At 41.4% G+C, this 26179-nt stretch overlaps 1 protein-coding gene across 2 annotated transcripts in view; it reads right to left on the bottom strand.

Annotated features, from left to right (window-relative positions):
* Nucleotides 1-224: 224 nt before the first annotated feature.
* kank1a (KN motif and ankyrin repeat domains 1a) overlaps nucleotides 225-26179 on the bottom strand; it is a 78925-nt gene continuing 52970 nt past the window's right edge. For both annotated transcript variants that reach the window (XM_074669790.1, XM_074669791.1), the window contains exons 3-12: nucleotides 16519-19149; nucleotides 10221-10388; nucleotides 6945-7053; nucleotides 6539-6760; nucleotides 6371-6458; nucleotides 6043-6262; nucleotides 3787-3929; nucleotides 3091-3291; nucleotides 1502-1600; nucleotides 225-1168 (exon numbers count right to left, since the gene is read on the bottom strand). In XM_074669790.1, coding sequence (XP_074525891.1) covers nucleotides 1106-1168; nucleotides 1502-1600; nucleotides 3091-3291; nucleotides 3787-3929; nucleotides 6043-6262; nucleotides 6371-6458; nucleotides 6539-6760; nucleotides 6945-7053; nucleotides 10221-10388; nucleotides 16519-19149 — 3944 coding nt within the window. In that variant the 3' untranslated portion in view covers nucleotides 225-1105. The remainder of the gene's footprint in view (nucleotides 1169-1501; nucleotides 1601-3090; nucleotides 3292-3786; nucleotides 3930-6042; nucleotides 6263-6370; nucleotides 6459-6538; nucleotides 6761-6944; nucleotides 7054-10220; nucleotides 10389-16518; nucleotides 19150-26179) is intronic.

Genomic DNA, 26179 nt, shown 5'->3' with positions numbered 1-26179 from the left:
GGGAACATTATCAAAGTCTGTCTTGTTGTTTTTCTATCCAGCACTCTGTGTGTTTGGTAGATTTAAAAACATTGTGTCCAGTATTTCGTGTTTATGTTTTCAAGTTCAAGCTGCATGAATGTGATGTGTTTATGGTCTTATTTTGTTTGTTGAACGTGTTTGGAGAACACCCAAAAACCCATCATTGACGTAAAACCTTCAAAGTCAATAAAGACACTGATCTGTATCTTTAATTGATGTTTATTGTTATATGGCAAAGTCTCAGGCACTTCAATTCTCATTGGAGGATGAAAGTCAGCACCTTGATGAACACTAGAGCAGGACAGACGGTTTATTTAACACACCAGAGACACATGAGAGAACATGAAAACTAAACTACTGACCACCGTATGTACAATGAAATACATATATCTGCATTAAAAACTATACTTTGATAAATATATAACTTCATGGGTTGTTATGTAGTAATAGGAAATATTCAAAATACTGTGATTCTTCTCTTTAAATAGATACAAAGGATTTGTATAAAAGTACAATTTCTCCAGTCTAGGTCACGACGTCTACTCTTTGATGTATGAACTCGACCACATGACTTGAACATGTGTGGAGGAGATGTGTGCACATGTGTGAGACCGAGGCGAGAGATCTATTTACAGGAAATACTTCCTCTGAACGTGTGAGTGGATTATTCTCCATCTGACGACGCTGATATGCTCCAAAATGAAGAAAAAAATCACAAATGATGTTTTGGTGCTCTTGAATGATCAACATCGAGCTTCAGGAATAAAAAAAAAAGGTCAATTAGCAACAAAAATATAAACAAAAGAAGAAAAAGAAGGAGAAACGGCCTGTTGGTGATGATGGATTTGTGTCTATGATAGTTAGCTTCTAAACAGGAAGTGATGGGACTTGAGGCACCAGCTGGTTACATTCATAGTGAAGGGCACTTTGGGCTCTCATGTGTGAACATAAATAAAAATATATCCAGAAATCTCATGGTTTGGTTGGTTGGTTGGTTGGGATGAAGTCCCTCATCCAGCTGGGGTAAGGCTTCGTTCAGCGTGAACCAATAGCAGCACAGGGTTTGTAGAGAGAGGCGGGCGCTCTAATCGAACATGCTCCTCCGTGTGGGACTCGGTGACGTCTTCCTGCCGAGTCGAGGAGTCCCCTGGAATAAAGACAGAGATCCTCGATATCAAAAAATCATTTATTGAAAAACAGTAGAAAAATAAATGCCATTCCCTTTAAATTTGTTTATAAATACCAATAAATTGAAGAGGTAAAAGACGTGCCCTGCTGAGTCTGATGTCAAATAAAAGTTTTCTAAAACTCTTTTTCCTTATTTGTCCGTTAAAATAATACATTCATGTTGCATCTTCTTCCATTTGACCAAACCGACTCAGGACATGATGCCAGTCTCCAACAGAGGGCACTGTTTCTTTACTGCTATTATCTTGTACAATGTCCAATGTTGAAAATGAAGGAGGTTATAAGAACATACCGGTGATTGGGCTTTGGAGAAGTTGACGTGAGCATAAAGCAGCACGGCGATGTCTTTGTGTCCGGCTTCCAGAGCGATGGACAGGGCGTTACTCTCATCCTAAAGGAACGACAAGAGAAAACAAAGATGAGAAAAAACATATTTTCAAAAAAAACAGATGTTCCTGTTGATGAAAGACAGACTGAGCCTGTGAGTTGACATGAAGAACATTGATGGTTAATATGAGTGATTCTTCAATTAAGGGAGATTTTCAGTCCCTGGGGTAGATCTACGAAAAAAAATCTTTTTACAAAAAACAATTAGTGTATCGTATTTGTAAGAGAAGGGTTGAAGAAACTATGAAAAAATAACTGTGTCTCAAAAACGGTGTTTGAATACTTTTTTTCTGTGTGGTGAAAATTCAAATGTGCAAGAACTTCACTGTTTTGGACTTGTCCCCAATCCAGGTATTTTAACATTCCCTCTATAATAAAGAAATAAAATTGCTAAATTCATTTATTCACAAAAACTTATAAAAGCATTTTTCCAATTTTAAAAACGTTTTTTTTTCTTGGAAATCTACCCTGGGGACAGAAAAACTCCTTTAATTGAAGAATCACCCAAATCCTTAGTGAGCAGATTGCTGTGGCAGAAACCTGTTGATCACTGACAGTAATGGTTGAAACACATTCAGCCTAAATATCTATTTTTTCATTTCTGATGTTGGGGAGATTTTGTCTTTGATTGATAGAAAAGAAGAAAACTAGGATGATGTGGGAAGTAGAAAGCACGGTAAGGCGTGACAAACACAGGCCACTCCTGTACAGTGACAGGAACCAGCACTGTCAAAATGTCTTTTTCAATCTTAAAACGGACTACAGTTTACAAACAGAAAATCATGTAAAAGTTGGCTCTTTTAAAAGTGAAATATATTTCTAATTTCCTCGTTCTGGGACCTCTCACTGGTTATGAGACAGAAATCAGCTTTGAGAAACCCTGCACTGATTCCAAATTGTACACTTACTTTGGACATTTCATGTTTAAAAATCAGAAAAAGACAATAACTTATATATTTATTTGGCAACATACAATGACAACCTTTAGCATTTTTGCTATTAGCTGGACAACATAAAAAGGAGAAAATTCAGAAACCACTGAAATAATTCAGATGTTGTATTTACTTCAGAGCAGTGCTTCCTAAAAGTGGGAGTTGAGACCCTCTGGGGTTAGAAAATACCTTCCTTCTTCAAAAACCTGTTCACAATTGCATATTTTCAACATTATTCTAAATAAAAAATAGGGGCTTAAGTTGATCTAAATCATACAAGCAGGAATATTTAATCTGCTTTCAGCATTTCTTTGTTGAAGACCCTCCAGAGTGACTAAACCAGGATTGCAATGGTTAAATCAGTGGAGGCAGATTAATTGTGAAACTCAGCGGTATGTGCATATTGGTCATCTAATTTTCAGATGTACGATTGTTTTAACAATCACACTGTTGAAGCTCTTTTCAGATTTAATTGCAAAATATTTACTTGTACAGTAACCAAAGCTGTAAGATGGATGTATGCATGAAGTGAAGTAAGAGACTCCTTCACTGCATCACTCACACTGTCGCTCAGCGTGGCGTCACAGCCCGGCTGAGCCAGCAGCAGTTTGACGATCTCCACGTGTCCGTGTTCACTTGCACACATCAGCGCCGTGGAGCCCTCGTCGTCCTGGATGTTAACGTCGGCGTTGTGAGCAAGGAGAGCCCGAACCATATCCATCCTGCCGTGACTGACCGCCAGCATCAGCCCCGTCTGACCGGCCTGTGACATCAGGACATCAACAGAGTGAGGGAACACGAGTCATGAGTCAAATTATGAGAAAAATCACTTTAATATTTTTTTATTTTTTTTATTTTTGATCAACATGTCTTCAGAGTTGATTATTATTGTCTGTAGTGTCTCTAGTGTAGTTACCATTCTTGACCACCGGGTGTCAGCAAAGCACAAGTTTTCCAACTTTTTAAAAATTGTTTATCTTTCAAGTTTTTAGGGAATTATTGTGGTTTTCCTTTTGGATCAGAAAGGACAAACTGTTTCAAATTGTTGCAAATATTTGACTAATTACATATTTTGAGCAAAAATAATGTGGACACATGATTCAGGTATGGATTGAAATTCTTCTTTGACCCTTGAACAGTGTGAGTGTGTGCCTGATCTGACCCCTCACAGCCTTCCCTGGACTGAAAGTGTGTGTGAGTGTGTGTATTGGTGCCCTGCTGCTGGCTTCTGACCTTTGACCCCTGGACGCTCACTGACCTGGCTTGCTCTGGCGTTGACGTCGCCCTTACTGAAGAGCTCCTCCACGATGTGCATGTCTTTGGGCGTCTCCACGGCGGCCAGCGCTGCCAGCATGATGGGTGTGTATCCAGCCTTGTTCTGCTGGTTCACGTTACACACATCTGAAACACACACACAGAGACAGACGGCGTGTTTGGGTGGTCTCAAAGCGAAACAAACACTTGTTCACTCCTCTCTGTGATTGACTCGTCACTGTCTCCACCTGTCATTCACACACACAGCAGAGGGATGCTGAAGCAGAGTGTGACAGCTCTCAGTCCATCACGCTCTCTGTGAGCAGCCGCTCAAAGGAAGAGGACAGCAGAGCCTGTTGTAAGAAAGGGGGGCGGGTTTCAGGGTGGCTGCTCTGCCTCTGAGGGGCGGAGAGGTCTAAGGAACCAGGACGGAGTGAGGACAAAGGACACAAAGAGGACAGGGGGGTGGAGGTGCTGTCACAGGACACAAGGACACAAAAGGCGAAGGAGACAAAAGAGTTTTAGAGCAGCGAGCGAGCGGACCTCATCACAGTCTATTGAGGCTACAGAGAGGTCGCTGCACGGCTGAGGGACTCTGATCCTTCACTAAAAACACTGATACATCTCTGCACAGGATCTCTGTGAATAGAAAATCAAATTTCAGCATCAAAAAAAATGAAAATTTTAAAAAGAAAATTATTATCATTATAAATGTGTCTACTTGTTGTTGTTTTTTTTTACCATAATTATTAAATGATTGGTTGTAAAACTTCTGAAAATGAGGGATTAGTTCAAAATCAAACATTATTTCACCTATTCATTTATTATTTTGTTGGTTTGTACAGTTATTAAAAAGCCTTCAATCTGGTTATAAAAATAAATAAGAAAGGGGGGTCGGGAAAGGTCAAGAAACATCCAGCCTGACACAAAAGACTTCACCTTTCTTAAAGTAAGAAAGCCACAACCAAAACACACAAGAGCAGCAATAAGTACACAAATATCAAAGTAAAAAAAAAAAAATCAATTAGAAAAAATAAATAAATAAATAAATAAATAAATAAGGCTGGTAAAAAAGGAAAAAAAGAGTATAAAGAGCTAAAGGTGAGTAATTTCTAAAAGTGGGAAAAAAATCAAATTACGACATATATCAGGATTTCTTTTTGTTTGACAATGTCAAAATCCAGATTCTTTGTCAAAAAATCGATTGTTTCTTCATTTCATTCTTTTTTTATAAACTGGATTGGAAAAAAGTTTCCACTTTTCTCCAACAGAGGGTGAAATGTTTCTCTCTGACTTATGTGATGTGAATTTTATGGGAAAATATGGCTCCTGATATAGTCTGTAGACATTATCATCATCATCACTTAACTTTTTTACATGGTCTGGTGTTGAAAAACAAAAATAATAATCACAAAAATCGTAAATATTGAAGAACCACAATTTAAATCGAATCAGCACCCAAAAAATCGTAGTAGAATCGAATTGCGAGAATAGTACATCGTCCCAGCCCTACTCCTTTTTGATGCTTGTTTTGTTCAGTCAACAGTAAAAACATCTGAAATGTCAGAATTAAATTTTAAAATACCAAACAAGTAAATTGTTCAAAAAAATAAATAAAACTGAAAACTTCCTTGTCTTAACTTCTGTCATTTATTGAAAGAATTATTTCAGATCTATTTGTAAATACATTACAGGGTTGGGATTTTCAAAACAAAACTTTAATATCTAGCTTTATAGATGTATTTCAGTGAAATAAAAACTCACACACAACTAAACAAACCAAAGAATCTGAATATTTTCCCTTGAACTCTGACTAATGAAAAAGGTAAAAGCAGTTTGAGATAAAGACTGGTATGAAGAGAAGGACCTTGATTTGAAAAATTGGAAATTTTCCTTTTTTATTTAGACAAAGAAAGGCTGTATTTTTTCATATGAGGAGAGTTGTTTTCTTAGAGTCTGAAATCCATTCAGGGTTTTTTCACAGCAATCATCTTCACACAGTTTGGTGGAGCAGAGTGATCGTGACATTAAGATCCCATTGACAGATTTATCTGAGTCTTTGTCAAGTTTTAAACACCACTGCTGATCAGTTTAGTTTGTCCGGGGGATGTTTTGCAGGTGGCATCATTTGAAAGTGAGACCGATAATGATAAAGAGGAAAGACTGAGAAACAGCAGTATGACATTAAACTACTGCAGGTCTCTTGACTGAACTGGATAAAGTTACTTTCTCTTCATTAGAAGCTTATAAAATGTCTCACCTGCATCCAGCAGCTTCTTCACCACCTGGAAGTTGGAGTGTGACACGCTGTAGTGCAGCGCCGTGTTGCCGTTCCCATCTGCCATGTTAACGATGTGACGCAGGACGGCCGGGGAGACGGCTCCAAACGCTCCCAGGTAGTCCTCCACCATCGCTGCTGCCGCCGCTTTCTGACTGGACACACGAAACCACTCGTGCTGCACCGTGTTCAGACAGGCTCTCTGACGGGAGGAGAGGCGAGGGGTCAGAAACGTCACGTATGAACACACACACAGAATGAATCTTACCGGATTTGTCTAAAAATCACTGAAGGCAGAGAAAAACCTCACCACATCTTTACTGCTCACAGCTTTGGGGTCACTCAGGTGGTTTTTGAGAACGTTGCACGCAGCCAGCATCTTCTCACTGAGTTCACACCTTTAGAAAAAAGACAGAAACATTTAGTCCTCACAGTCTCAGGATTTTAATCTCATCTGATGTTTCTCTCCTTAACCCACCTCTCCCTCTTCTCCTGCGTCTCTGAACTTTCCTCTCCATCCTTCTTGTCCACATCCTCGTCACCCTCAGGCTGAAACTCCTCCCCGCCACTCCCTCCCTCTACCTTCTTAAATCCCTCTTTTCTTCTGTACTCCTCCTTCTCCTCATCCTCCTCCTCTTCGTCAGACCCAGAGGAGCTGCTGTCCTCTGAGCTGGAGTCATCGCTTGATGTTGTCTCATACCTGGAAGAGGAACAGGGGCAGCCACAAGGGGGCGACAGAAATGTGATGACTTAAGGAGAAACAGAGGAACATGTGGAGGTTAACAAGCTCTGCTTTAAGAATATGAGGATAAAAGAATGTTTCATCAGGTGTTTGAAATAATCATTTATGTTTTATTTGATGTTCAAACAGGAGAGCGTCTCACCCTCCGTTCACTCCGACGAACTGAAGGTTCTTTTTGGTGCCATTGGAGTCCGATCGGCCATCTTTCTTCTTCATGATGGATTTCAGGGTGCTCTGGCTGCACGGCTGCCCTGGAGGAGAAACAAGAGCCAGACACAGAAAATCAGCCAAAACTCTTTAAACTAATATGTTTTTGTTGTTTTTTAAACTCCTTTAGTTTCAAATTGTTTCACTCCCTCTAAACACTTTTGATTAGGTTTGTGAGACCGCTGCTGAATGAGATAAATCCAGATACTCAGACTATTTTAATCAATTTATTTTCATCTACCCGGCTGTCCCTCAGGTGTGTCTTGGTCCCAGATGATCAGTGGTCATTTTTTTATCAGAGTTACGTGCTGCGTAAACATCAGCAAACTCTGCTTCTGACCAAGGCAAATGTCCTCCATTAGGGGGCGGTATGGGGAAAATATGTCAGAATGTTTTTATGGCAGGAACTGGATTTTATGAGGGTTGTTCTTTTAACTTCAAAGATTCCTAATCCAGCTTTCTGAACACCTTTTCTCCACCATGTCAAATCCATAGACTGTAAAGAAATGGACGTCCGCTTGCTCGGCTCAAAGTGAGGTCTCCCCAAAAACTGCTCCCCCTGGTGACTGGCAGCAGTATAGGTTTAAAAATCCATCTTGCCAGTCATTCCAGATAGGCTGTGGTCAAACTTTAAAAAATTATTACACCCCGTAGAAATGTTTCTCACGTCCGATTGTTGTGGTGATGTGAAGGTATTATTTGGCTGTCTTGTATTCAAGTCCTCTTTTTTTCTGGAAAGTTTCATTTTCTTTAGTTACAAGAGGTTAAAAAGGAGGCTTTTTGTAACGTTTAACGATGATTGACAGCTGCCGTTCTCATGTATTTTTTTCAGTGATTGTAAAATATGTCGGGAGGTAGAGTCAAGAAGTGATTAGACTCTTGAAAGAAAAAAAAATATATTATTTTTGTCACCCAGCTCCACTTAGATTCTCCCAGAATCCCTCATCGTCTCTACTGCGCAGACTCTGGCTGCGCACTGCTGCAATGGTGGCGCCTGTGACGGGGGATTTTGGCTTCAAACCGTACAAGGATAAATGGTGGAGCCACGCTCTCCACTTTATATACAGTCTATGGTCAAATCTAGTTTGTGTCCCCTAATATGTTTCTTAAGGCCATGTTTACACATAGCCGTCCATTTTCAAAAACAAATATCCACCCCTTATTCGTTTTTTAAAAATACTTTGGTCCACATGCCGATCAGTGCTGGATACATTTAAAACCCATACTTGTCTGTGTTTTTCAGACCTAAAACCTGTGCCAGCCAATCAGAATGAGCCCCCTGTCATTCAGCTGTGACGTTTGAGAACCGAAAACTCTTTACAGCGTCCACATGAAAACCATGAAACCAGGGTTTTCCAAAATCTTCACTTTGGCTTGAATTTTCAGAAAACATTTTTTTAGTGATGTGAAACTGCAGTTTCATGTGGGTGACATACCTAAATGTATAAAAATAAATACAGTTTCCTGGGTACCTTGCTACGTGTGGGCATGGCCTTAACCCCTGATGCAAAAAAATGCAGGATTTTTGAAAAAAGAAAAAAAAAAGAGAGATTGTCTCATCATTGATTGCGCTATTCTTAAAGCTTGATAGTTGTTTAGTAGGGCTGGGACTATATACTTCTCTCGTGATTTGATTCTATTACATTTTTTGGGGTTATTTAAATTGCGATTCCTTGGTATTTACAGTTTTTGCTATTTTTAGTTTGCTTTTTTAACACCAGACTATGAGAAAAAGTTAAATGATGATGACAGTTTCTACAGACTATATCAGGAGCCATATTTTCCCATAAAATGCACATTACGTGAGTCAGAGAGAAACATTTCACCCCCTGCTGGAGAAAAGTGGTAACTTTTTCCAATCCAGTCTATAAATAAAGACTGAAATGAAGAATTTGAAAAAAAAAAAAAAAAGATTTTTCGACAAGAAATCCTGGTTTTGATATTGCCAAAGAAAAAATCCCAATACACGGATTTTCAACTTTTTCTCCCACCCCTATTGTTTTCAATTTAACTCACATTTTTCCTGTTATTTAATTTTACTTTTGTATTGCACCATATTGACCCTGAAGCTCATCTCAATCCCCAACTACAACCAGATCCATTTTTGCTCTGTTGGTGTTTGGCTCCTTATGTGTCAAAATTCACCAGATGTGGTTTCAGAGTACAGCACAGTGCCGGACAGATGGAGTCACATGACCCAGGGTTTGGTAACTACAGAACCAGAGGTTTTCAGACACCATGATAAGCTTCTACTCGCCTCTAAAAGCTCTGATCTGTTAACTCCAGGCATGGCTCTGATGATTAAAATGTTTTATTTGACAAATATGATTCAGTGTCAACGCAGAGGGCTTTATCCTGAATGATGTTTTTAGGTTGCCTGTCTCCTTTTTGCTCAATCTGCATCGTGCAGAAGTGCAAAGCAGCGGAGCCAAAGGAAGCACTCTCACCGCCTGGAGTGAAACCTATCAGCTCTCCTGTTGCGGTGGAAGTTTCCTGAAAGGATTTCCTCCTCATAACAACTTCCTTTGTACTCTTGTTTTCCAACATTAAAGTATCCCCCAGCTTAATGAACGCTCTCAGTCAGATCACTAAAAACAGTCTGATAACGCCTGAATGATCCACCAAAAGCCCCCGACATGATCCAGGACTCTGCCAGAGAGCAAAGTAGCCATTAAGTGTCCGTCTGCTGTTCCTTCTAAAGCGATCTATCAAAGAGGCTTTCTGGAAGCTTCCCCAAACCCTGAAGTATCCCAGCCACGATAAATAGAGGCCTAACAACCCCAAATACCAGCCCAGAGCCAGGACGCTCGGCACATCTGCCAAGACTTGCCCCGATGGAGGAGGATGGAGGAGGACAGAGGAGGGGGAGTCCTCTTTCACTGCTGCAGGGGACAGCTGAGAGAGCCTGTGTTCGTGTATCAACATGTGAGGAGCTGCATGTGTGTACACCGACGTGTGCTCGATCAGTAGCAGCAGAGTCATTCAGCACGGGCTCTGTGTTTTGACAGGTGGCAGCGTGCAGAGCTTGTCAGGAGGAATCCGCTCTGATGAACATGTTTTGGTGTTTTTACCTGTTGCTGGGTTCACACCTGAAGAATGTGTGAGGCCAAAACTGCAGCCTCAGACGATTTAAAGCACATTTCGTGGACAGATGCAGCCTGTTGCTGCTTATATCAGAAAACGTGAGCCTCTGCTGGCCCGTCAGTCGTACCGTGCAGCGCTGAAGACATCTGCAGGTCCATGCGGCTCTTCTGTTCGGCTGCACTGATCTGCTGCTGCTGTGCAGGTGTGTTGGCAGCTCTCTCTGCAGGAGTCAGGCTCGATGAAATCTTCTCCATCTGTGACCGCTCCGTCTTCACGCAAAGCTGCTGAGTGCTCTCTGAACAGGGAGAGGAAGGACAGAGTCAAACACTGGTGGATGAGGAATGCACAGAGTGTAGAGCTATCAAAAAAACATGTGTGGAGGTTTCAAACACTACAGAAGCTTTAAAGACTGAAGAAGAAGAATACACAGGAAGCTGTGATGTCTGACAGCTGTGCATGCCACACTGACAGGAAGGAGGGCAATCATTTACAATCTAGTACACCAACCTTGGGTATGATGGAAAATGAGTAATTTCATTTTTTGATTGCATTCTGATTTAAATACTTGAATGTTTGAAGCCTGAAGGGACAAAGCTGAAAACAACTGAACTTTCAAAAGCAAAGATGTTTTTCACATGACTGATTTATTTAAACCCCTTCACATGTAAGAGTTTTAGCAGGAATCAAAATGTGATGATGGTAGCTGTTTGGTTTAAAAGTCATTGGCTATTTTCCAAACCCCCTACTATTATGGCTAAAAGTCAGTATGTAGTAGTCAGTATGCGGAAACTTGCGAAATCAGCAGTATGCCAAAAATCCCGGGTGTCCTACTGATCTAGGAAAATCTCTCAGTATGCAAAGGACCCACAACGCTAACACTTTTTGTCTATAAGGGTGGCAGGTTTTGGTGAATTACCCCCATCTTCTGGAATGAGTTTGCATTACCGCTACAATACAACAACACTAACGTTAGACGGTCCGTGAAGTAGATGCGAAGTGATGCAAAAGAAACATAAGTAAATCTTGTTACTTCTAGTTATCGAAGAGACGTTTACGTCTACAAATTCATTAAAGCCCATATAAACCAATAATTTACTTTTAAAAACATATGTGGATCATACAGAAGTGGTTTTTCCATCAGCTGTAAAAATAAAAATCTCTTTTAGATATATTTTCAGGAAACAATATAACTTTTGGTGTAAGATTAAAAATCAAATAAGATAATTCTGCTATGAAAAAAAAAACAAAGGAAAAAAAGAACTGAAATGCCAAGATCCACCCAAAGTTTGTGTTGTACATTGATAAGAAGGGGAAAATAAAATCCATCACCTGTAGCTCCATTTTCTGAAACTGAAAACCAGAGTAGTTTACTACAAAACAGACCCAACAGACTGAAACGTCAAGAAAGATGTTCAATCAGGAGAAGAAATGTTAGTCCAAAAACTTCAAATAAACTCAACAATATTTTGTTAGTTGTGCTAACAAAGTTTCAGTAGCTCGGACTTTTAGTGTTCAAACTTTCCACCTAACAAAAAGCGATAAAAACCGCACATCCAGTTTATATTCAGACCCATATCTCTATGCTGTGAGTTAACTCATTGTTATCTATCTATTGTTATCTTGAGGTTATAAATCTGTATCAACAATGGGTCATTTCCTGTCATTACTGTGTAATAACTCGATAGATAAGGAGTACCATGCAAACACACAAACAGATGGCATCTTGGGAAATGTAGTGTCTGGTTCAAGCTGAAAATGTCTAATCAAAACAAATATTAATTATCAGCATGTGACAAAGCTTTGATCAGTCTTCCCACAAATTAAAGGAGGTTGAAACACTATTTAGTGGAACAAAAAGTCTTATTTTTGTGACATATTTTGCATCTACTTCAAGTATAATTTCTTTTTCCTGCAAGACAAATAAACGGCTGCGTTGGGGGTGATTGTACCTAACAATTAAATTTGCTCCTTTCACTCTGAAAAAATTACAGAAAGAGCTGAAGCTAAATGAACAAATCTCACAAAGTGATTTTAAAGTGATGGTGAACAATTTTATGATAAAAAAAATAAATAAATTACTGTTAAGATTTTAGCTAATACACTGTTTGCAATTTTTTACAGTTTTACCAAAAAAAGGAGCAAGGAAAAATGGAAAATGCAGTTGATGACAGAAATCCACTGAACTCACACTGTTAGTTTTAGGAACCTTCTGTTTTTTTTTTTTACAAATTTACATTTAATGTAAAACTTCTATGACTATTCAAGACTAAATGCATGAAAACAATCTTTATTTTAACTCTAAAGGAAAGCTGACAGGTTGTGTTGAGTCTGACTGAAGGATGATATTAAAAAGCAACGACTGCTGACTGACACAGAAAAGAAGATGTATCCTCTTATGGAGTTGTAACTTCTAAAACTCCAAAATCCAACTCCCCCCACAGCTTCAGTAGATGTTTCTATGATTGTTCCCACGGAGCATTCTGTGTCAGGTTCTTCTTTGTTTGCTCAGCTACGTGCACAGGAACCACGTCTGCTCAATAACTCCACATCCCGAAAGAGGCCACTAACCGACCAGAGACAAGCTCGCACACAACTCAGACAATCAGCCAGCGTCCGTGTGCCAGCCAGCATGAATGCTCGTTATGTAACTCAGAAGGAGCCATGAATCAGCATCAGCAGTGAGGTGTGAGTGAAGGCAGGGCGGCCCGGCTAAAACAGCAAGCAGCCCATTGGTGCGACGGTACCGGGTCCCAAAAAGAAATGAGCTCATTGTTGGTTCACGTCCAAAGCCCCTGCTGCATATTTCAGGGTCAGAGATAACTTTGGCCTGTCTGATCCCATCAGGGTTCTCTTCAAACAGTGTGTGAACTCAGAGCAGATCCTCTACGGTACAGCAGGGACTACGTCTTTGTTAACACAAACACTGAAGACGTTGTCTTCTGCAGATCTTGGCTTAACATTCCATAAAACAGCTTATATCCTAAACAAAAAACATTATAAACCATTTACAAAACATATATCATACCCTGTTACTGTAAAGCTTCAATATTTTTGTTTCTTACAGGAGTGAAAGAAAACCACAATTTCCCAAATCCCTAAAACAAAAACTCAAAGTAACATCGTCAGTGGTAAACACTGCATGACATCAACTCAAACTGCAAACTGCAAACACCTCTTATCATGCAGAATGCAGAATCTAGATCACAAGTTCTTAGTTTGTATCACAGATTTTATCAAAAATAAAATGAGAAACTATCCAGAGTGAAATAAAAACTGTTAGAGCTCCCCCTGGTGACCAGCTGCAGTATCCTAACTGTTTTTTTTTTAAACAGACACAACAAACTTTCTCACACTGATTAACCTGTCAGATTTATGCTTTTCGATGCCAACTTCCTGCCGGCACATTAAACCTACCAGCTGATAATCACTAGTTTAAACAGAAAAACATGAAATGAACTAAGTACTTGAGAAAGAAATGTTCACCCTCTATGGTACCTTGTTGCCTCTGGGAAACGCACCCATTTTTGGCCTTTTACACTGACACCATAAATCCCAGTTGTCACAAAATACTTTTAAAAAAGAAAAAAGACCCTAAGGAACCAAAAAAAAGTGTTTGAATTTGCCGTACAACCCTCTGGAGGTCACACAGAATCCCTTTTTTGCAGACTTTCCTGCAAGGACCAACTCAGCCAATTCTCTCCTCAAAACTGTCTGGTAACTTTTTTTGTAGGGCACCTTTCAGTCTAGAAAAGAACATGGTCATATTAATAGACAAGTAAGGCTTAAACTTTAATAGTTTAATTTACTTTATTTGCTAATTAGTTCAAGGAAACCTGTGAAAATGACAATGTTCCCTGAGGCAATACTGTACCATTACAGATTCACCATGGAAACATTTTTGTTTTACTGTCTTTGGGTTTACAGACTGTTTAAAAGCAAACTGGTCATTAAGAACATGTAGTGTTCTTTTGTCTCATGTTAGCTGCTTTATATCTTGTTTTATTTTTTTATTTACAGCACTTTGGTCAACAGGGTCTGTTTTTAAAGTGCTTAACAAATAAAGTTGGACTGGATAAAAAATCTTTTTGGACCTCTCCAATTTTCACCTTAATAAATTTGATGTTAGTTTTAGTAGAGTTCAGACTTATGGTACAGCATTTGCGTCGGGAATACATACAAAGTCAATGCAAAGACGTGTTTGGACGCCGATCACCCGGATGGCGATCACCCGGACAGCGCGCTGGACGCGCTTGCCAGAGGAAATAATCTGTGTGGTGCGTCATTATTCAGAGTTATACAACGATATGACGTGTGTAACCTACAGAGACTGGAATAAAAGGAGCAGGCTTGGGTGAAAGTCGCTGAGGAGACAGGTTTTGAAGGTCATTCATTAACCCCAAGGAGACCTCCGGGAACATGGGTCGGGGTTCGAGGATGAGATCGCAGGGAACAGCCAGGCAGGGCCAGTGGAGGTGGATTACCAGGGAGAGGCAGCAGGCCTTGATTGTGATCTCCACAGCTTTCACACACTCTCTTGACATGCTTTTGAAGCCACAGTTCATTGTTTTTCTGATGCTCTTTTGGGCTTTCGGTCTTTAAATGAACAGGCTCTCTACTCCGCCAGCACAGTAATGCACGTCAGCCCTCAGCTTGTAAAATAGTCCAGTATCCACACTGGGGCGTTCATGCGGCGCGTTACAGGCGTTCACACGCGTTTAAATTCGTGAATTCGTGTCTGGTGTGGCCGTGGCATTACACTGCGGGCTCTGGTCTACTACAGTAAACTTTGTGAGCCTTCTTTACAGAGCCTATGCTTCTTTTCCTACATTTTTTAAAAAGTTTTTACACTTTTTGTGGCATGCGCTGTAATCTGTTGAGGCCACCTAGTATTATCCATGTGTTTTTGAAAAAATGTATCGAAATATAAATAAACAACCCTCTTTTTTTCATTACTGAACAAGGCAACAAACCTCAAAAATAGCTATAAAAAGATTTTTCTTAAAAGTTTCTTTGGATTGTGTTAATTTAATCTTTTTAAGACAAAATAAAATAAAAAAAAAAACACTCAAAAGATTTTTTCTAACTGGCATCAATATGCATACCATAGATGGTTAAAAATGGAAGAAACAGAATCAGCTTTATGGTCAGATATGAAGCTCTATGGACTGACATAGTAAAGGGGGTAGGGGAGCTTTTGCTAATTGGGAACACTGAGCACAAGCTTCAAGCATATGAGAACAACAACAACAACGGGCAAAAAGTTAAAGAAAAATCTCAAGGACCTGTTTGACTGTGGACTTTACCAACCTGAGGGATCTTTAGTGTTTTATCTGTAAGTTTACTGCTTGTGTTGGTGAGCAGAAAGTGTGTGATGTCAGCAAACTGGACGCTCCACCAGCCAGATTCCTTCGCATGCCTTGGCTTCACCAACACAGTATGTCAGAGCCCACAGAGGAGGTATTTTGGCCTCACATCTCACAGTGAGAGAACATGAAGGTATGCTTTTCCATCCAACCTCATGTTCTTCATGTGAACTGTTTATTTTACTGTCTTAAAGTCTACATGTAAAACCACCTCACTCCAGATCCAGCACATTTTTAGAGTTTTACCTTAAAGGAAAACTTTGCTGACTTTAACCAGTTTTGAAACAAAACCATGAGGGAGGGTAGAGTATGTTTAACTTTCCCCCCAACCTGAGCTCCCCCTCCTCAAAGTCTGCTGAAACATTAAAACAATAATCGGTCCCTGTGCAGCTCAGACAGCCAGGTTTTACCAGAGAACCGTGTTTCCAGCTGTGAAATTCTTCTCTAATGGCACGATGTTGGAGACTCTGTTGAACATGTGGGTCAGCGCACATTCCTGATTGTGGTTTCACATGATTTTACTCGTCCACATGTGGGAGAAATGTTTGGCTACGGGAATGAAACAGCATGCAAGGGATGGCAAAGACAAGGGACAACTGCAACTGAGTAAAAATGTGACAAAACGATAAATAATGCATGATTTAAAAGTCTTTTCAAGTTATTGATCTTGCTCCAGAGACAAAGCTTCAAAACATTTGATGTTTAGTTACATAAAATTTATAACTCTTCTAAGTCTTAGACCACCATTCATCAGACCCTAGATTAAAAAACTGAATGATTGATTGGTTTATTATGCAACATATCTTGGAACAGAGGAGTAAATTAACTCCAACTCTCTGTGTAACATATCCTCAGGCACATGAAAGTTTCTCACTCAAGCAGAGTAGTTGGCAAGCGTGCTGTTTGTGTGTGTATCTGTGTGTGTATTTCTGTTGTCTGCCCTTGAAACTATGCTCTGATTGCCTGACATGACTTCCAGCCAATTACCACAACAACCACTTATGCCTTTGCAACGCTCATGAGCATGTGGAAACACTAGCATCCACACTGTGAGGCCCTCACCTCTGTTCGGGTTCACGGCGTCCGGCTGCAGCTTCAGGAGGTCCTCCACGCTCCCGTACTTCATCACCGAGTTAATGGATGTGAGCGTGCTGACCAGCTGACTGTTGATGGATCCAAACTGCGTCTGAGGCTGACCAAAGGCGTCGGCGAGCTCGCTGTAGTTTTCCGCTAGCAGCATTTGTTGCTCCTGCAGCAGCTTCTGCACCCTCTCGATGTAGTGGTCCAGACCGGCGCCCCCTGGAGCTTGCAGCGGTGCAGCTTCAGCTTTAGTCTCAGGGTTTTTGCTGCAAACTGGGACAGATTCGTAAGGGTGGGAGGGTCCACATGCTATGTTCCTTGTTTTTAAACCAACCAAGAAATTCTCTTGAATGCTAACAGGGCCCACTCCAATTTCTTTGGTTTTAGCAGAGCCTGGTTTTCCAGGGAAGGACTCTGCATCTGTGGTGGTTCCAACTGCAACAGAGCGAGTCTTAACTGTTGCTTGAACATCTTTCACGAGTCCATCCCCAGCAGCGACCGTCCTGGTTTCAATCACAGCCGTGTTGGTCTGCTTGTCAGTAGTGACCAACAACATATCGGTGAAAGAGTCGGTCAGGATGACCGTCTTTGTGTTGGTGGATTTGCTGGCAACCTCAGTCTCAGTGTTGGTCTCCTGAGTTGCTGATTCAGGAGCAGCCATGACACCAGAGTCCACCCTGCTGACAACATCTGGGTCAGTTCCTCGTGACACCAGAGTCTTGATCGGACTGACGACCACATCCACAGAACAATCTCCACAGCCGATGGTTCTGGACTCTTTGCTGAGCTCCGTCATGGGTTTACAGAGAGCCAAGCTGCTGACTGATTCCTCTGTGTTCACCCCAACCTCACAGACATTCAGCTCCAAGCCGACCTGCTGGTCACGTGTTTCTACACTTCGACCCACACACTGATCGTTCACCTCCACGCGCTCATGAACCACCCAGCGGTCCATCGGGATGTCTGGGCCTGAAGACACAGTCTGCACACTGGGCTGACAGGAAACTCCCACAGTGTGGCTCTGTGTCGTGGGACTAAACTCCAAATGATCTCCAACTCCCTGGCTGCGCATCTGGACTTTAGCCTCCACGCAGGCGTTGTACATCTCCGGCCTGGCCATCGAACCTTTGTCTGCCTTTTTCTTGTTTGACCCACCAGCAGCTTGGAGCTCCAGTTTCAGCTTCCCCATCTCGATTTGGTGCGTGGACTCCTTCAGCTGCACTTCCAGGCGGTAGATCTTCTCCTTCAGGGCTTCAATGGTCTGCTGCTGGAGCTCGATCTCCTTCTCAGCCTCAGTCGTCATGCCCAGCATGGCCTCAGTCACCCCGACCGCAGCGCTACGCACTTCCCGTTGGTCCGTCAGTACTCCTGCATCACGACAGCATCGTTCATTTGACGGCTCTCTCTGAGTGGCAGGGAGGCTGTTCATGTTCTCATCAGTAACTATCCCTACGGACTTTTGGTGGGCTTGATTTTGGGTGATTTTATGGGGCTGGTTTTCGTTGACATTATTGTCCAGGGTTGTCTTCTCCAGAGCTTGGACATCAGCAGCCAGACGTCTGAACTCCTCCAGCCGCTGAGCGCTCTGTTCCTGAGCCTCAGGCTCCATTATGTGCAGCTCTGTTTCTTTTTGGATGGGGGCTTGGTTCTCCATTTGGTCAGCGCTGCCTACACTGTAGGAGCGTTTGCGAAAGCCACCAGGACCTTGATTTTTGGACTGAGCGGCCAATTGTCTTTTCTCTTCCTGGAGAACAGCAATCTTAACCTGTAAGATAGGAATGGTTTTCACCTGCTCCTCTAACTCTTTCAGCTTCTTGAGAGCCACGACCATCTGCTCCCTGATGTGCTGAAGCTGTAACGGGCTGACGTTTGTGACAGGGGTGGCCATGCCGGAGCTCATGGGGCTGTGGCGGATGGAGCTGCCCACGGACGGTGGGTAGTAAGGGTTATAGTCCCCGTTTGGGAGGTGGCCGTTGATGGGGAGAGGGTGATGAGTGCTGGGGGAGACCTGGCTTGGGGCCACTGAGCCTGAGTAAGACGAGAGTGAGCTGCTGGAGCCCATGCCGCCAAAGCTGGCCAGACGGCGTCGAGGCATTGGAGGGTCGCTGAGCGGCTGCATGAGCAGACGCTCCTGTTCGAGCCGTAGACGGGTCTCCATGAGGGTCCTCTCCACCTGGGGGTTATGACGGGGGATGAAGCGTGGGGAAGGAGGCGGGAGAAGCTGTTTCTGCTCCGTGATGCTCAGGTAGGACTGCTGCAGGGGGGCTTCACAGGCTGCCCTCGGGAGGGTGGGAGTCTGCGGTGCAGAGACCTGGGGCCTGGAGCTGAAGAAGACCGGGGACTGCTTGCCGTCGCTGTTGGAGGAGGACAAGGAGTCTGTGGAGGTCCATTCAGCATGAGTGCCCCCTCCAGTGCTGCCTCGAGGCACCGACAGAGTTTTGGACAGCTTGGGCTTCCTCTGGATGCTCAGCTTCTTGATGGTGTTGCCCCTCTCGATGTCATCGACATATTTGAGGAAGTCCAGGTCTAGCTGATAACCGTAGGGGGTTTCAACATAGTAGGGCGCCACGGAGTCCTTCTGGTCTCCTGTGCTAGGGCATCTTTGTGCTTTTTCTGAAACAGACAGAAAAAGCACAACTTCAGTCAAGAGTTCTGATTTTGGTATTTTTCTTTTGACCTAAAAAGGTTGAACAAATAGATTGGAAGTACTTTAAAGACAAATTAACACATGAATCATGGAGGAAGCACTCATTACCAAGTCCTTCAAGAAGCCCTGAAACAGCTCGAGTGTCAGCTTAAGTGTTAAGTGTTTCCTCGGCCGCTGACAGTCGCCTTCATTTGACAGAACAAGCACAAACACGTCTCCAGTTTCTCACATCCCTGCTGGAAAGCGTGAGTGATAATCATTTTGGCAAGGGCGGTTTTCAGTCAGCCCAAAACTATGTGAGACCCAAGAATGCAAAGCCAACTGAAAACAGCAAGAGGCTTAGTGAACTTCAAAATGAAAACAAATTTTGGCTGATACTTGTAGGATTTATCAAAAAATGCAAAGCTTGTGACAAATAAACAGGCTGTTGTTGACGAAGTGTGGACAAGGGGAAAGGGGTCAGGGAAACAGAAAACAGACAATGTCAACATGTTCAAGTCCAAAATCCATCCTATAAGTCAACAGCAGGAGGTTTTACTGACACAAGTATACCAAAAAAAAAATTGAGTTTGAGAACAGACATGAGAAAATAGGCCACTAGTCCCAAAATTCTTACAGCTCAATGAAAGCTGCTTAAACCAGAGTCCAAACTCCCACATGCTGTTAAAAAGTGCCCTGTCACACAGATCTGTGTGTACAGAGTCACCGTTAGGAGACTCCAGCGCGCTCCCACTGTGTCGGCTAAATGCAGCGTCTTGTTCTTGGTATGCCTGGAACTCTGTCCCACTAAAGCAAACACAGGCTGGAAATAAACAGCCCAGCTCTTCCTCTGCAGTCCACCCAGCTCCTGCCACTTCTCCCGTCAATCCTCCCCATTCACAGGAGGGAATTACAAGACTAAGCCTGCTGCTAAAGCCTCGCAGCCTTGTTGTTCAAGCTTCACTCACCTCAGACCAACAGCGCACTCTGGACTCTCCTCCTTCACTCCTTCTCGCGCTGTCAGGAGTGTTTGTGAGCTGCAGATCTGCTGTTTCTCCTCACTCTCTGCACTCTTTCTCAATCCTCGCTCCATAAGGGGGAAAAAAAGTTCCAGTGTTGGTGTAAAGTAAGCACAGCGCTCTGCTCAGGCGCACTATTGGACAGCTGCCTCCTCCAATCCTGGGAGGCTCTGAGACCAACACTTCCCTACCCAAATAAGAGTCCTGTTATTCAGAGGAGGGGGGTGAACTCATGACTAGAACAGCCTGTTGTTGAGACGGATAGCTGAGCAGCAGCTCATGTCAAACTTCAGTAATCTGGTTTATACTGCGGCTCACTTTGCAGCACACACTTTCACCTTAAACAGTCTCACTTACAGCCAAAACCAACTTTCAGAGCTGCACTTTATAGAAAGCTCACCTCTTAATTCATCCTTTGAAGTGCTGCCTTTTACTTTTTAGGGACAGTCTGAAAACTAGAAAAGCACTGAGAGCACAGACCTTCTCCAAGCATATTGTGATTGTCGGCAACACTTTAGTTCTACTTTAATGTTATACTCCCTTTCAGCAGACTGTCTGCTACAATTTGGTGTTAGTTGCAGGTTTGTACAATAATTTGTTACCTGACAGTGTTGAAAATGATGATGACCTGGTGCATATTTCATATTCCAGATATTAATATCCAAAATACAGCAAGGATCCTACTTGAGAATCTTTCAGAAATTATGGTGACCTTGTCTTGTATTGTTTTGCAAAGCAATCCGACCATTTATGGTGGAGTTATATACACATATGGTGAAAAATGGCCCTATCTCACAATGATAAAGAATCCTTTAAAAATATCCTGGATCTAGACGGTGATCCAGATCACCTCCAAAATGTAATCACTTCTTCCTTATCCTATTTTGAACATTTCCTGAAAATTTCATCAAGACCTGTTGGTTAGTTTTTGAGTTATGTAATGCTGAAACAGACAAACTCACAAAAACACAACCTCCTTGGCGGAAGTAAAAAGACAGCACATTAATACATTTGTACATTTGGCTAAGTTAGTTCTGTCTTTTTTTTATTTTTTATTTTTATAATAATAATAATGATGATAATAATAATAATAATAATAATAATAATAATAATAATAATAATAATTATTATTATTATTATTATTATTATTATTATTATTATTATTATTATTATTATTATTATTATTATTATCATTATTATTATTATTATTATCATTATTATTATTATTATTATATTTAATTGTTTATTTTTTTCCCAAGTGTCAAATATTTTCACACATGCATGAAACTCCTCAAACATCCCTTACACTTTTTAGGTGAGCTGCATGTGTGAACGCAAACAGATCCAAAATATTCCCCGGTCTTTATCCAGACTTTTTCTAAAAAAGGTTAACCCCCAACATTGACACTTGTTTGCAGAAAACTATGATCAGATGTTTCCCTGCAGCTTCTCAGAGATATTTACAACCATATGGTTTTGAAACTTCATGCATCTTTTCCTACTCAAGGGAGATTGTGTTTTCATCTAAACTGCACTCTTTAAAGCACATCCTGTTTTTTTTCTTGGTATATATATAATCTCTAAGGCAGCACAGTCACCGTCTTGTGTTGTCTGGTTTTGACGACTCTCCCTGGCACGAGGCACTGACCAGCCACACACACATAGAAACAGACACACATGAGTGACATGCAGCCCTCTGGTACCACGGAGACCCCGAACAGCTGAGCCATGACCTCATCAACACGGGACAAGTGAAGGGGGTCAGACTCCAGTGACAGTGAGCCAGCAGTGACGGGTCTGCTGGGGTTATCAGCAGCTGTCACAGAGTGGATGTGACGGGGTTTACACTGCAGACAGACAAACAGCACACTGTTCTGTCCTCAAATACACAAACCTCTGTCTTAGTGCTGACAGTTATCACTGAATATGAAGATCTCAACATTTACAAGACATCGCCCCTGCTTCCAAGTGTTTGCTCAACACACGACACATTTTTGGGGGATGAAGTGAATCCCTGAAAGCTCCCAAAGAGCTCCACCAACATGACTAAGCACTGCTAGAATTTAAGAGCCTCCACCTACTTTAAATCCTCTCTGCTTTGTATTTAGAAACAAAAGAACATGTGAAAATTAAGCCTTATGCTCTTCATTTCTTACTTCATAAACCAACAACTGCTATTGGAAGAGTAACTTCCTGTTTTTATACACTTTTAGGGGTTTTGGAAAGAGACTAAGACAGACTGACTGTATTAAAGTAGCCAAGGTAATAAGAAGTAAGATAACCTTGCATATGTGGAAATAATACAAACAGTTGGTATTTGTTTATAGCCAGATTAAGGCCAAATCAGGTGCCACTGCAGAGCAAAGGCCGGACCTGACCCAGCAGAAAATATGAACTGAATGTGAGCTTTCATACTCTAACAGCAGAGATTTACAGCCAGAACGTGGGATCAAAAAGTTATCAGAGCAAACTTTGGACTGGAGCTGTAGACTTGGACCTGAAAGTGTTGATAAAGTGTTCCTGTCTTCTGCTGCAACCTGAATATCAGAGTTTGAAAACAGAGAAAAAACACTGCTCTGTTTTTTGAGTCAGGTTGAGCTCATTTCAGACCAGATCCAAGGTAAACTAAGGCTACTACAGTTCACCAAGTGTTTAATAACAACCCTCCTGATGAAGAGGACCTAGAGTATGACCTCAAAGTCTGAGACAAAAAAAGTTTAAAAAGAGCTGCACAGTCCAAAAACAGCTCACCAGGTTGATCAGTCACTCTAAATTGCCTCAAAGTGGCAGCATGTGTGTGACTGGTTGTCTGTCTTGAAGCCTCTGATAAGCTGTCTCAGGTACATAGAGATGCCTCGATCCGATATACTGATTGGTATCTGCATTTGATATTTTTTGGGAGGATAAGATAGTATTGGATTTCATTACGTGATCGGGACCAATCTAGTTTTCATGTGTTTTCAGTAGAGTGGCTGAACAATTTTGGAAAATAATCTAATTGCATTTTTTTCGGACAAATATTGTGATTGTGATTTAGCATGCAAAATTTTTTAGCGGGTATTTATCCTCTACATTGCTAGACGCCGCCCTGTTGGCTATGGCTGCCTTTTGCAGCAGCTCTCTCTTCTTTGTCCGTTTCTTGTAATTTTTTTGTCTCTTTTTCGTCATCTTTGCATTTGGAGTGGATCATTACTTTGTATGGTTCATTTGTTGGTCATGAACACCAAACTTTTTGTGGCTTCAGTGATATTTTTACTACTTTTTCTCCTGTGTTTGTCTGGAGATGTAACCGTGGCTGCATTGTTTTTATGTGAACTCAGCTGTTAGCAGCCTGTAGCATGTCAATGCTAACTGGTGCAAGGCCTGATGATTTCCAACAAGGTGAGGAGAAGGAGGTGAGGACGAAGTGCTGGTTCTCGGTGTGAGCTAAGAAGTGATGACATCGACAAGTCCCTCCATCCATGGTTCTTGGGAACGTAAGATCTATCTCCAATAAGATGGACAAGCTAGCTGTGCTAACCCAGCAACAGAGGGAATACCAGAAGGCAGAGTAGCGTCATGCTATTCACAGACATGGCTAACAGAGCTAACACCAGACACCAACGCCACAATGGAAGAGCTTCACCTGCTGAGCAGACAGGATCCAGGAGACAGAGACTGAACAGACTGCTGAAGAAACTTAGTCCTGGACTCTGTGGAGGTGGAGGCTGGCTGAACTGGAGAATGATGGACAAGCTGTCATCATCTATTTTCTTATGGAGCTTTTTTGTACTAATTATACACTTTCTTTCTTTTGTTTTCTTGATTGCTGCTGTGACTTCAATTTCGTTGTACTTGTTACAATGACGATAAGGTTCGATTCTGTTCTTTTGTATTCTATTCTACATTGTTCATTTAACACAAGCAATGAACTTCTGTATAGCATAACCAAGAAAACAAAGGATACTGTCAATATATACATAAGTCTTTCCTGTAGGCCACCCCTACATGTTATGATGAAATGAGAAGAATCGATGCGTGAACTGATTTGAATAACATATCTTTAACTATAACAAACACAGTGGAATAGTGACTGATTGATTTAACTTCAGGCCTTGTAGATGTGTAATAAGATTATCATTAATTTCCCTAAATAAAATCAGAGAAAGGAACAAAGCACTGCAGAACAAGAGGCCTGGTATGAACAATTATCTAAAAAATAAATATGAATCCTCTCGTCTATGAATCTCACACTAAATAAAGTGTAGAAATGTGAATAAGACCAAATCTCTGGCTCAACCACTGAAATATGTCAACATGTGAAATGCACTTTTTTAGTAAGACAGCGTCTTGCAGCATTTGTAAAGTGAGTGTTCCTCGAGGAGGCACCAACAGGGCTCACTTTAATTAAACAAATGTGATTCATCATTTACAAGAGAATGACTCAATAGAGAACGGGATTTATCAGAGAAAGGTATCAGTATCGGATTGGTACTGGCAAAACAAATGAAAAAAATTGGAACGGATCGAAAGTCAAAAAATCTGTATTGGTGAATCAAACAACAATCATTTAAATTTAAGAAAAAACAACAGATTCACATTTTAAGACAAGCTTCTCTCCACTTTCACTCCTCTGTTACAAAAATCTTGAATTTCCACAATTTTCTATCATTATGTTACAATTAAAATCAATGAATATAAAACCTACATCAAACCTTGTCTGTGAAGGTTATCAGTTAACCAGGTTATTCAAAGCTGATCAGAAAAGGTCAAAAAACTCAAAGACACAAAGCCTTAAGTTTTCAGAAAAAAAAATCAACATCAACTTCACTGAAACTGAAGGAAGAAACAACTCCACAACTTAAGAACCTACAGGAAAAAGTGGTTTTGGAAAAGTTCCCACTCATTTGTTTCCAGGAGCCACTTGTTTCTCTGAGGATTTCCAGGTTGAAACAGAAACCATGTGCTGACTGAGACACATTTGTTCTTTAGATCAACTCAAAGACTCGACCATCTGAAGAAACAGCAGCAATCTAATTCTTCACACCTCCAGAGTCTGCCTCGGTCTGAGGTGACACCAGCAGATGTTTCAGCCATTTCCAGTTTTACAGCCATGTGCTCTGCCACTTAAACACATCCGACCCCGTCTGAACCCGGGCAATAAAGAGATTTCTTCTTCTTTGGTGTTTATTTTCCACCAATCCTGATATATTTGAAATTCTGCACCAACTGAAACCTTCCTCCCGCCCCTGACCTCTCCTCTCTTCTCTCCTCTTTCTGTGTTTGCTCTTCAAACACGGCTCTGAAAGGCCAGCCTGAGCCTTGATGTTAATCTGTGAGGAAAATATACAAGCAGGGTTTGGCTTATTTTTCCTGAACTCTGTAAAAGTTTAAAATTAGATCTTATGAAAGCCTTATTAACATCCACAGCCTCCCCAGAGACAGAATAAACTCAGCTACTGGTCTGAATCTGTCAGCCAGTTCCCCGGTATATCATCAGAGCACAGAAATGTCTCAGTTTGGAAATAAATAAATTCATTTTTGTCAAAAAACGCTTTTACATCATGCTTACTACATGGATAAATCTGGACTTTAAGGCCTCTTAAAATACAGCAGTACATTATGATCCGTACAGTGAGGGGCAAAGGTTCAGCTCGAACCAGATACAAGACTTCTCTTAATCTGTGTTAGATTAAAGAGCCGCTCTGAGGAAATATCAATGAGTTTGCTTCTCTGATGCAACTGAAAAATGCCTGCATCTCAAAGTCCACAAGATGATCTCAAAGTTGAGGTTGTCAGGATTATATTGTTTACTAATCAAGTCACTATTTAGTTGAATCAAACATCTTCTTTGTTTGATTTTGTCTGTTATGGACCTGTTGGTGTATTCCCAAGGCAGGGGACCCTGGTCTCCAACTTCATTATTTTGTGGAGGAAAAGATCAGGGGAAAAGATTAGCATGACCTGGTCTAGCTTTCTTTGGCAAACATTCATTCATTCATCATCTACCGCTTATCCA

Source organism: Halichoeres trimaculatus, unplaced genomic scaffold, assembly GCF_033239565.1.
Source record: "Halichoeres trimaculatus isolate MK-OKI-2021-1 unplaced genomic scaffold, fHalTri1.1 fHalTri1_scaffold_5, whole genome shotgun sequence".
NCBI lineage: Eukaryota > Metazoa > Chordata > Actinopteri > Labriformes > Labridae > Halichoeres > Halichoeres trimaculatus.
The sequence above is the reverse complement of the archived record's forward strand: the minus strand, read 5'-3'. Positions and strand labels throughout refer to the sequence as shown.